This window comes from Periplaneta americana, chromosome 8 (assembly GCF_040183065.1).
Source record: "Periplaneta americana isolate PAMFEO1 chromosome 8, P.americana_PAMFEO1_priV1, whole genome shotgun sequence".
NCBI lineage: Eukaryota > Metazoa > Arthropoda > Insecta > Blattodea > Blattidae > Periplaneta > Periplaneta americana.
This window is the reverse complement of record NC_091124.1, coordinates 143,458,574-143,471,972: the sequence shown is the minus strand read 5'-3', so window position 1 is coordinate 143,471,972 and position 13,399 is coordinate 143,458,574. Positions and strand designations below refer to the sequence as shown.

The following is a 13,399-nucleotide window of genomic DNA, read 5'->3' as shown; positions in this document are numbered from 1 at the left end:
ACTAGTCTCTTCCTTAGTTCTTTTTCCAGAGGTCCGCAGAATATCCTTCTTCTTCTATTAAAAGCTTCCTTTGTTCATGTTTGCAGTTTTTCTTGGGAAGGATAGGCCTAAATGCGGTAACATCCCGTTGCTTTCCGCACACCACTATCTCTTTCGCATCTTATTAAATTCCAGGGGACCCAAGCGTGGAGATGAGGAGAGTGGATTTGACTAATTGGGCCCTCCGGACTTCACCGAAAGTCACGGCAAGGGTTAAATATTAATTCTATCAGAATGTTTGACCCGATCAGAGACCGGGAAATCTCAATTAGTCTTTGCCCCCCGCATCCTGGACTAGCTTCTACGAATCATCAGAAAATCTTAGAGTGTGATTGGGCCAATTTTTCCGAAAATGTTTCCACACTTTTGCCCTCGTAGCTCAGCGGACGAACGTCGAAATTTAGATGTCAACGTCTCAGGTTCAATTCCTCGTTACTCCTTTTCATTTTATTGTGGTTCAAGATAATATAATGTAATAATACAAAAAGAAAAACTAATACCAGTATTATGCAACTGGATTTTTCCAAACCTAATATTAAATTTATGTTATTTATATCGCTAAAGAACGATTACAATATAAATAACTTGAATATTATTTATACAGTATCACTAAAGAACGATAACAGAATATAAATGATAAATATCGGTTTGTTTAATTAATATAAGATATTATATAATACTTATTTAATTATCTAAATAAAATAACCTATTTTACAAAGAAAGATGGTTATTTGTGTTATAATAATTACTTACATAAAATACAGATTATTTATATTGCGAAAGAACAATAACAATATAAATAACTTGAATATTATTTTATAATGCTAATGAAGGAAAACAGAATATAAATGATAACTTGAATATTATCTATATCGCTAAAGAACGATAACAATATAAAAAACGTGAATATTATTCATATCGGAATTTCACAGATTTATTGCAGATGTATTTAAGAAATTGTAGAAGAATAGTAATTAGTAACAGTGTCCTATTTATTCTTCTTGGAGCCAAATTTGTAACTTTTAAAAGTGTGGTTGCTATGTTGAAGTGTATGTGTTGTAACGGATGCTTGATTTGTTATGTATGTGAGTCAGTTATGTGATGCTTGATGTCGTCGCAATGTCGTAATTATAGTTTGATTGTGTCTGTGTGACTATTGTGTATTAATTTATGATGTATGGTACGGAAAGCTGCGTATTTGTGTTATAGAAGTGTTACGTATGTGTGTTGTTAATGTTTTTGTATGTTTCAAATTGATACCTGATATTTATTTTGCAATCGCAATGCCTAATTTACAGTTTGTTTATGTTTTGTTTACATCGCGTAAGCTAATTTAATTTTCTTTTCTATTTCTCTTTATGCCTATCTTTTTTGTGTATGAAACTATAGCCCTAACATACATATGTAAAATAGGGCTAACCACCATTGGAGATACAATAATAATAATTGTTATTCATATCGTTATAAAACGATAACAGAATACAAATGATGACTTGAATTTTATTCATATCTCTAAAGAACGATAACAAAATATAAATAACGTTATATCCATAAAGAACGATAACTGGATATAAATGATAATTTGAATAGCATTTACATCGCTAAAGAACGGTTAAAAAATAAAATGAAAACTTGAAGAAGGCCTGAACCCACAACCTTTGAATCATTAAACAAGCATTCTACCGCTGGCCTACGAGGCGCAGACATGGAACACTTTCATAGTTCGGGAACTGCTTGTACAAGCACAAGCATCATGTAACATCGCCGCGACCCGAAGTGGACTTTGAAAATATTCGCTGTTCACGAGTGCGGCCACTTTTTTTTTTTTTTTTTTTGACAGCTCTACATGGTGTATCCCTCGACTTATTCAGGATTTCCGAATGGTGCTCTTCTTATATGACCAGTGATCTTTATTAATTCTTGTTCTAGAATGCCAATGCGAGTCATATTTGAAAGTGCTGTGCATCGACTGGAGTGGTTTGTAATTTTCTGTGTGTTTGTTTTTGTTTTTTTTGCGTCCAGATCAGTGCAGTTTGAAATGTTGGCAAACAAAGAAACAAATGCTAGGGTAGTGATAAAAATAAACAAATGCTAGGCACGCGATAAAATTAAACAAATGCTAGGGACGCGATAAAATTGTGCGATGAGCTGGCATGATTGTTTGAAAGACGTCCTTCGTACCGTTTTATTGGTCAGAAGTAGTGTGACGTAGTAAAAGTGTAATAGTCATTCTAAAACCTATCTCAATCTAATTCCCCTATCCCTAACACTTCGTTTACTATTAAGTTCAGTCTCTATTTTCACTACACATACCATTCATTACCGTTTCTATCTCTTCCTATAGGCTACAGGAGTTATAATAATACCGTTAATCACCTGAGCTTTATTTAACGATGTTTTTATAGTTTTCTGAAGTTATTCCGTGTTAAGAATCTTAAGTGTCGCTCATAAAATACCTGCCCACAACAGTTTACTTCTCTAAAAATTCTAAAGTATCCACTGTTAGTGGAACTCTGAAGTCTCCTTGGTGAGAAATCAGCAAACTATTGAGAACCGAATCCTAGGTAATACGAAGTAACCGACTGCATTGAAATTTACATTGCATTTACATAAGAAGTATGGCTTTATGTGCATCATAAGTAACGAGTCTATCGAAAAATCAACTATTTTGTATAATTTTTTGAAATTATGTTCATCCCCATTAGAAACAATCCTTCCCGGTGCCATACAGTCGATTTGGAAGCAAACAAACCCTCTCCCGCCGCCAGAGGAAGCTACTTATCCATGTTTAATGTGCATTTGATGCCAATTTAAAATGATCTGGAGCATGGCCTTCTATACGCCAAGGAATGAAAATAACCTGGAGCAAGGCCTTCTATACTCCAAGGATAATGGCACACGGCCATGCCTATACACATTGTTGTGATAGACTGGAATGATGAAATGCACGCAGCCACTTAACCTTATTGCCTGGTTTTAACTTGGAAACAGTGTCGATCAAATTAAGCGTTTATTCCGTAGACGAAGTGTTTCTAGGCAGGTGGATCGGTCGCAGAGGTCCAATTTGTTGGACTCTTCTATCACCTGATTTTGCTCTCCTGAACTTCTTTTTCTGGGAATTCATCAAGGATCGTGTCTATGCGACTAAGCCACGCACCATTCCTGAATTAGTGGAACGAAGTGAACACACGATACAAATGGTTACGCCTGACATGCTCACCAGAGTCCATGAAGAGATGATACGTCGCTTACATTCGTGCATTCAGCAGAACGGAAGATATTTGAAAATTGTACACCATAATTTATCAACAATTGAAATTGTTCTTACATTTATGTGTTTTAATAAAGGCTTAAAACACTAACCATTCTTACGCTGAATAGCTCTGGCGGTGAGGGGAGAGGGTGTTTGTTTCCAAATCGAGTGTATGGCACCGGGAATGTTCTTTCTCGTGAAGATGAACATTATTAAAAAAATTATCCAAAATAGTTGATTTTTCCATAGACCCTCTATGTTGGCTTTTCCTACGCTTCGGGACATTGCTAACGCAGCTATGCACATTTACTGATCCTGTAGGTAGTGTGCAATAATGATAATTAGAGCTCGGATAGTTATGCATTAAAAAGTGCAAAATATGTATATAATAAATTATTTGATTGAAAACAGAGATATGGCCTATGGGTCATTCTTACAAAGTGGTACAATTTGATTCCGCGAAGGATATACAATGACTTATCCGAGGAAGATACTTATGAAATTAATCACTACTATTTTAAATAAGTTTGTATTGAAAATAGTACCACTCCTAAATTAAGAAAAAACTAAACACTTTTAAGTATTTTGAAGTAAATCTTACTAAATCATTTCGGTGACTGTCCGTGCTCAAGTGTTTTAATATTGCGCATATAAAAAACAAATTAAAAGATTTTTCTTCTTGGTGTTACTATTTATGGATCTGTTCAGAAGAGAGATCACTTCGGAACACAACTATATGTCGAAATAATGGTCTGCGATGGAGGTTTTTAACGAACAGGGCTCCTAAAAAGATCTTTCCAGTTTCGAACATAGGTAATTTACGTTCTTTGAATCTGAGGTGCATGGAAATAGTACCAATGGAAAGAGAAACTCAAGGAGTTTAGTTCCTTACCTTAAAGATGTTCAATGTGTCCCCCCTTTGTAACACGGCACACATCAAGCCTATAATCTAGTTCCACATAAGTACACCCATTTACCGACCCCCAGATTCTGAGGTTATGTCTGTTCACCTTACTAGAAAGATGAAAAGTGGCTTTTCTGACCTTTATAGAGGTGGGAAAAAAATAACTTAACGGTTATTTTGGAATAGTTCCAAGCAATGAACTATTCCAAAAAGTAACAGCACTTTGGAATACTACGTTCCAAAATAACAGTGTTGTTCTGAGCAAGTATGAAATACTTGCTGTTACAAAGTACTCGTTTCACTTTGGAACTACATTATAACAATGCCTGTTCCACAGAACGGAACGTGTTTAGCACTATTGGCGCTAACTTTTGGAAAACACTGAATGAGCTCAAATATTTGAGGTATAAGTTATATAAATCTCATAATTATAATAATAAGACGACAAATTATTGGGTGGGCTCGGACCCTATGAGCCCATATAAGTTGGCGCCACTGTTTGCAAGCAGAATTGGGTATCCTTTCGTCGCATTGAAATAAATGTTGGAAACTAAAGTAAAAGATAAATAGCAAAGATACAAAGATCGTCTTTAAAAATGTACACATTATCTTGGAACTGATAATACTGAGAATAGGATTCTAGCAAACTATTATGATTAATAATTATTAACATAACAGGGTAAAGTTGCCTAATTCCGTGACATATTCAATAAAGTCTATATTTATGCCAAATTGTAATAATACATTTCAAATAAACCTAAATGACGTTATTTGGACCTTTAGCTACAGTTGTTACAACATTCATTGTCAACAGTTTCACAAGTTTGCTATATAATATATGATTCTTCATTGTTATACAGTGGCTCCTAAATCCGTGACAGGGATCCAAATTCCGTGATAGTGGTTTCCTAATTTCGTGATCTAAAATAATCCTCATTAACTGCTCAGAAAACAAACGTGTATTTGGAAAAACACATTAAAGTCATGGTATATTGTTTTAATAAGGATTAAGCAAGAAATTACAACATAGAAGAAGGTTTTAAGTGACAAAATTTCATAGAAAATACTTGTATAACTACAGGAATACATATTACATAATAATACATTATAACCAAAATAAACTAAAACTTAAATTCAACACAAAATTAAATTTGGATAAATTCAATTATGACAAAATTATTTCCTTTTATTTATATTCCTAAGAACAGCAGTAATTAAGTTAAATATATGCCCTATTATTTTACTATAATTATAATTGATGTTTTCTATAACTTATTTGTATTATTATTTCCACTAACTATTTTCTTTCATAGACATTAATTTTCACAATTTAGCGTTGACGTCACTGATCGAGTGATCCAGGAAGGAGAAATATGAAAATAAATCCGAAAATGGGAAAGCTCCTGTAGCATTGTTATTGTCTCGTAATTATTAAATAATCATACACATTGATTCAGCTGACTATAATCTACAGTAATATAACAGTTTTATAATGCAATATTAATTCTTACCTCAAATATAAAATGATTCCTCAGGAGCGGTCACAAGAGGAAGAAAAACTTACTGGTCAACCACCTTTCACTGAACAAAAGTTTCTGCAGTCTACTGCTTCTATTCAAAAGGAGGGTAGTCAATAGAATTGAAAAGAAAACATCTCCTGGCATCTGTTAGGTATTTCAGAAACTTAAAAGTCAGAGACCACAACTCCATGGCAGTCAATTGAAATTTTATCACGGGATTAAGGGTATCACGGAATTAGGCACCTTTACCCTACCTGTATTAGAGTATAGTAACTACATTGTAAATTTTATCAAGGGAGATGAAAATATATAGGTTATGTTTTATTTCCAAATATTGCATTTTTAGTTTCATTACCATTCTTGAAATTGAACTGAGTTCTGTTGAAACATGACTGTATTATTGAAGTTCTGCTATTTAAAAAAATACAACGGTAAATTTTCATATTTCATTACAATGAGATTATTACTCTTCATGACGGTATTAATATGAATTTTAGCATGGCCGAAATGATTATAGGTTTTATTTATTAATTTTTGGAGAAATTGAACACTATTGTGACCTTCAGCTAAGCAGAAGAAGAAGAAGAAGAAGAAGAAGAAGAATTGGTTAGGTTTTATTTACTATTGGGATCCACTTCGATTTCGTGACCAATTTACAAATAATTTTAAATTACATGACACTTCCTGCTTCGAACAAACCTGATCTATGAATTCAATTTAGCATTAGAAAAGATTTCTTTTCTACGAATTCACATCTCGGCTCATTATGACATCATACTGCATCACATGGCATACAGGGAATCACTGTAACATTACGCTCACTGGCCTGTTTTTTTAGTAGGTTATTTTACGACGCTTTATCAACATCTCAGGTTATTTAGCGTCTGAATGAGATGAAGGTGATAATGCCGGTGAAATGAGTCCGGGGTCTATCACCGAAAGTTACCCAGCATTTCCTCATATTGGGTTGAGGGAAAACCCCGGAAAAAATCTCAACCAGGTAACTTGCCCCGACTGGGAATCGAATCTCGGCCACCTGGTTTCGCGGCCAGACGCGCTAACCGTTACTCTACAGGTGTGGACCCACTAGCCTGTTCCAAAACACCACTGTTACATTACATACTAGTAGTACGTACCTGTTCCAGAATACTACTGTTTCATCCAGTGGGGAAGTGGGAAAAAACCAGAGGCGATACGCTACTTCAAATTTTTCCCTAGCATACCTCGATTTAAAAAAAGGTATACTCCCTCCCTTACAATATCTACATAGGCGTACATAATGTATACAATAAATTGTTTCGGTGCAGTCAGTAACGCGAATCTTTGAAGCTTACGCAAAACATTAAATTTCTTAATAAAATAATTTCAAGTTATTTCAGTTATTTACTAGATTATTTTGCAATGTCTACTGAGACTTATAATTTAAAATAATGTTAAAGCTTCAAAGCGCCTTACTTAATTATTAATAAATAGTGCAACAACAAAAATGACACAGTCACTAAATTGGCAACAATTGCCACCACAAGCTACAGACCACAGTCTTCTTTCTGTACTTTAAATACTACCGTTGCAGGGGCGTGGCGTCCATGTAACCGAATACAATATTGAAGCTTTTAGTGCTTCTAATAATTCATTAACATTACTTTAATAGGTCTATAATACAAAAGAACAGTATTTTCGCTGGTCACTTATTCAATAGAATAGACTGTGTGAGACACTGCAACTGTTACCGGCAAAGTACAGTGTGACAAGCAACTCGATAGAGGAAATTGAACCCTCGCAGACAGTGCAGCTGAAAGCGACCAGAGTAGTAACGCCTACTAAGGGGCCCTGTTACCGCTTGGCTTGACGGTAAAAGCGCGTGCTCAGCACAGGCCTGGGAATCTAAAGATACGGTCACACGTCGCTACTTTTGCAGCGATGCAGTACAAAAAACTGCGTAACTCTCGTACTGCGACGTGTGAACAACGGTGCAACTCGAAAAGTAGCGGCTGCCGAACCTGCTGCTCACTACCTTTTCATGCTGCTAAGTTAAAGAGAGAGTCAAAAACAAGGACAACGCATCTAGATAAAGTAACCGTATAATTTATCTAGACAGGTACACAGGACAATTTTCAAAGGGACAAATACACACGAATAATTCATTTGTTTGAAGTTGCTCTCTCGCACTCGGTGGGGCAGGGATCCTTGAAGTCGGGGCTGCCTTCCATGGGGCAGGACAACTGGTAGAGGAGCTGCACGATGGTGCGGGTGGGCCTCCCGGTCATGAGGCCCTCCGTCAGGTACGTGAACTCCTTTCCGTCGCAGCAGAGGGCCACGGCCGTGATGTCGAAATGTATCCACTCGCAGCAAAGGGGCACGAACTCCTTCAGGAAGGCGGCGGCCTTTCCCGGTATGTTGCTCGCGTTGGTGATATCGGCGTTGGGCAAACTGGTGATCTTCTGCTGGTATATCTCCCACAGCGGCAGCCTCCAGACACGATCTCCTGTGATGGTACCGGCCTTGCGTGCCTCTTGCCACAAAGAGATGTTTTTGGTGAAGACGCCGGTACATGCGGCGCCGAACGCTGCGCGAACGCCGGACGTGAGTGTGGCGTTAGTGATAACGAGGCGCGGCTCATAGCGGCTGATGTAATGCAGGGCGTCAGCCATTATTACGCGACCCTCGTTGTCTGGGTCTGCGATTTGAATGGCTTTGTGCTTGCACGTGAAGACAACGTCTCCTGGCCGCGTAGATCTCCCACTTAAGGCGTTCTCACACAGAGGCACAACTCCGTAAGCGTTGATAGGTAACCGGAAGGTGTACAGGGCTCTCATGACGGCTGCCACGATCGCTCCTCCAGCCAGATCTCCGCGGTGTTCCGACATCTCGTGACATTTCTTCAGAAACAGACTACCCGTGTCGTAGGTGACACCTTTGCCCATGATAACGAAGGGGCGCGCTTCCTCTTTACAGCCACAATAATGCATCTCCAGTAAAACGGGTTTTTGCTCCGAACTTCTAGCCACATGGAGAAATGCGTGAAGGCCGTGCTTCGCCAGGAACTCCTCGTTACGGATGTCTACGTTTAGTCCAACGCAGGGACAAAGAAAGTCTTGCACAAGACGAGCAAACACAACGGGCGTCATGATGTTCGGTGGAGTCTCACACACGTGGCGAACAAAATTCTGAAGCTCTGCTTTGAACAGCCCCATTTCCCAACCCTCTTTATCCTCGTCCATCACCAGTTGCAATTGTGCAGGTGGTTTCCGGTCCTCTTCGTCCTTCTTCATATAAACGATGGAGCACTGAGAGGTCAAAGTACGCAGAAGAGATGGTGAGGGAGTGCATTTTGAACAGGCGTGATGCCGTTGGTCAAGAGAGATTTATATTTCTTGATGATGATGCACGTGCACATCGAGCTGCAGTAGTTATGGAAGCCCTGGAAGATTTTCAGATCAAAATAAATTAAATTATGATTTATTTAAAGACGCTCGCAACTGCCGAGTTTATACCAGCGTCGCCGATGTGCCGGAATTTTGTCCCGCAGGGGTTCTTTTACATGCAGTAAATTTACTGATATGGGCCTGTCGCATTTAAACACACTTAAATGCCATCGACCTGGGCCTGGATCGAACCCGCAACTTCGAGTACAGAAGGCCAGCGCTATACTAACTGCGCTACCCAGGTCGACTCTTCAGATCAATCATCTTCTACTTCCACCTCGCCCAGACCTAAATGCAATTGAATATGTCTGAGAATTTGCTTCAGAGGCAACTTGACAACCATCTACCACACGCAGCTATCATCAGAGGTACTACCCATAGCATTCAATGAAATGTCATAAGACCAGATTGATAATTGCATTCGAAGCATGCCAAAGAGATGTCAAGCTGTTGCAAATGCCCGAGTAAATCAAACTAGTTAATAATGTGACAAAAGACCTGTCAATCTGGTTCTTATTGTAATAAATACTTAACACAGATACATCCCAACTTTTGTCCCTTGTTTTTTTTTTCTTTCTGTTTGGTAGTATTGTGTAACAAATACTCTAGAAAACCTTCAATTTAGTTTATTATTTAATTAGCCTATATGTAAAAATAAATAACAAGTGATTAAGATTTTTATTTTGATTGCAATGTCCCTATTCATTCATTCATTCATTCATTCATTCACTCATTCATTCATTCATTCATTCATTCATTCATTCATTCATTCATTCATTCATTCATTCATTCATTCATTCAATGTTCTGCCCAAGGCCAGGTATTTCACTGCAAAACTAGTGTGTTCTCCAATCTTTCCTATTTCCTGCCTTCCACTTTATTTCCTCATATGATCCGTATATCTTAATGTCGTCTACCATCTGATATCTTCTTCTGCCCTGAACTCTTCATCCGTTTTCACCATTTCTTCCAGCGCATCTTTCAGTAGACAGTTTCTTCTCAGCCAGTGACCCAACCAATTTCTTTTTCTCTTCATGATCAGTTTCAGCATCATTCTTTCTTCGTCCACTCTTTCCAACACAGCTTCATTTCTTATTCTGCCTGTCCAATTCACACTTTCCATTCTTCTCCATATACATATTTCAAATACTTTTCTCTTCACTTCGTCGTAATGTCCATGTTTCTGCCCTATACAATGCCACACTCCATACGAAACACTTTACAAGTCTCTTCCTGAGTTTTTTTTTCAGAGGTCCGCAGAAGATGTTCCTTTTTCTATTAACAATTTCCTTGGAGAATACATAAAGCTCTATCATCATCATCATCATCATCATCATCATCCTTAGTTCGACAACCCATCATGGGTCCTGGCTGTCCATAGGAGTTTCCGCCATTCATCCCTATTTCTAGCAACACTCATCCAGTTTTAACCCAATAGTTCTGGCAAGCTCTATCATTAATTATACGAAAACTACTTTCATGGTCCTAACTCGAAGAGGACAATCGGTACCAACTAGATTTACTAATGTCAATAAAATGAAAATTTTAGGGATGGTATTTACATCCAATGTCATGGATGTTATACAGATAAACTGGAAGGATATTGTTAGAACAATATTATTTATTTATGCAGTGATAAGAGAAGTTGTGAAACAAATACAAAGAAAACTCATGAACTGAATATAATTTATTAAAGTAATAACTATAGGATTGATAGAATTCTGAAAAAAAAAAAAAAGTTTTAACTTCAAGTTTTATATTCGTATGGAGTGGAAGGCACACAGGTATGCATGGGATAATTTTGATTGTGCTACTAAAGCCCCTTGAGTCTTGGTGTTGCCTAAACCCCGAAAGACACAAACCCCTATAAGGAAGAACATACTGTTTCATCATCGTTAAAATCAACATATTTTTCACACAATTTGAACGCAGAAACTATCAAGAAATCTCTACTAACTAATTTCAAGAATTAAGAAGAATTGCCCGTTCAAGATGGTATGAACATGCAATAATTTAACATTAATATTTCTCAAAGCCAAAGCCTTATATTTCTAGAGGTAAATAATCTTAAACCCTCAGGTTCCTGCTACTGCAATGCGGACCAGGAATATTTCTGGAGTAATAGTTCATGCTAATTCAATTATTTGACGTAATAAAGAAGATGAAAGCCGCAAGGTCTTACCTTGTTGGCAAAACGTTTAGTCCACCATCATTAATTCCATTGTCTGGAATCCTGATGTTCGACTGGGTTAGTTAAAGGGTCTCACCCCATGGGCTGCAGGTCGTTGTCGGCGTCAATGCCTTCCCACCACATGGGCCCCTCTTATTCCTAGAAAATTTCAGAAATGTGGAACAATAAATGGTAAAACTTTAATCGACGATGGTGAAGTTTTAAGGACTCTTTGTCTCACTTTAGAACAAAAATAAAGTTGTTGTTTTCTAATGCCAGGTGTTTGACAATAAAGTCATTTGACCTCTTGCAGTCCAATATTTTTCAAAGATATTATCATGACCAGCCAATGAAGCACAGATTATGAGGTGTTCCGAATCCATTTCTTGGTTTGAGTTGCACAATGGGCAGTTAGGGGACTGATATATTCCAATTCTATGCAGGTGTTTAGCCAATCATGGCCTGTTGCCAATCTAAATGCAGCTACAGACGATTTTCGTGGTAAATCAGGAATTAACTGTGGATTTTGATGCAGAGTTCCATTTTTTCCCTTGGGATTGTGTTATCGAATTTTGTTTGTTGAAGTTTATGTATGTAGATTTAATACAAATAAAGTGAGATATCCCATGATACAGATTGACGCAATTAAATTCGTCTTATTCCTGAATGAGTGGATTCCATGAGAGATTGAGAGTTCATTTTCTCTGAAAATGTTCTCTTTCACAAAAAGATGTCTCTGTAAACCTACAATACTGCAAGAAACTTCGATAATCGAATCAGTGAATTACTTGAAGATTCCTGGAATTCTTTCGAAAGTTCTGAAAGACTTGTAAACACCCGCCTAAAATTTGGAATGCAATTTAACACAGCTGGTGATAACCGGCGTAAATGGAGTAGGAAAAGGGACTCGTGTGCTGGGATGTGAGTTTGATTACACTCCGGCTGATTGATTATAATTATGTGCACATATTTTTTTCTTTTCACGCTATTGGAGGCAATGCCGAAAATGCAGTACACACAGTGCAACTTTCCACATACAAACGTGGAAAGATAAAATGCATACACTTTCTTTTTCCTTTCTGGCAGCTTGTGAGTCTGTTATTTAACGAGATCACTTAGTGTCGACTGAATTGGTGGAATGGAGGTAATATTAAGGCAAAATGAATTGATGATGAGCTACGGGATTACGTGACCCAAGCAAGTGATTAGACCAAGTGGGACGCAAGTAGTAATGGAATTCAACACATTTCAATTTCTCAGTCCAGAGCAAACAGCGGATCAGTATACACGTGTGTGGAGGGAGTTCGGCAGTAAAGAAATATTGTATAGAGGCATTGACACTGACATCGAAGATTAGGATGTTACTGTTCATAACAAATCCTGTATCTGAAAAGTCGTAGTTATGTATACCTAAAAGGGGTAGCTTACCGATGCAGAGCTGTAGTGCAGCTCCACATCAACATAATATATGTGCAGCATAACTGTACAGGCTGGCTGATATGACGACACAACTTATCCTACTTTAGTAATTCAAGGTCAAGAATTAACTCAACCCAAACCCAGTCCTTGCTCATCTCCACTTTCATCCCAGTGCAAAAGCATCCTACACTCGGTGTAACATAAAGTTAATTAAATTATTTTCTTCAATTCTGCTCATTTTTTAATCAGTAAATATTTGCTCAAATTAAATTTGAGTGTCTGTAATCGAGAGACAATAAATTAATATAAAATTCTGGAGCAGGACAATAAAGATAATTCAAAATATTACTTAGACTTTACTGTTTTCAGTTGAGGATGGCATTTGAACCAAAAAAATACAGACGTGGTAGAAAAACTGTACTAGAGCCTTAGACCTGCATAAAATAAGTAGGCCTACCATACATTTGAGTTTTCAGGCTTTCATGGTGACTGTGAGCAGAATTAAGTGCTTCTGGGTATTTCACCATGTCTTGGAACTTGACATCTCCAACATTTTGGAAATACATACAGGTTCCATCATCAGGGCAGATAGGATGGCTTACTTTGTTGGGCCGTTATGCCAGGCTCAGTTGTCCGGGTTAGCCTGGTATAATGAGCCCAATCTATCTG

General features: G+C 37.5%; 1 protein-coding gene across 1 annotated transcript in view; it reads right to left on the bottom strand.

Annotated features, from left to right (window-relative positions):
- LOC138705123 (proline-rich protein 36-like) overlaps positions 1-13,399 on the bottom strand; it is a 105,664-nt gene that overhangs the window by 69,177 nt on the left and 23,088 nt on the right. Inside the window, exon 2 of the mRNA XM_069833775.1 lies at positions 11,324-11,470. Within this exon, the coding sequence (XP_069689876.1) occupies positions 11,395-11,470 (76 nt within the window). The 3' untranslated portion in view covers positions 11,324-11,394. The remainder of the gene's footprint in view (positions 1-11,323; positions 11,471-13,399) is intronic.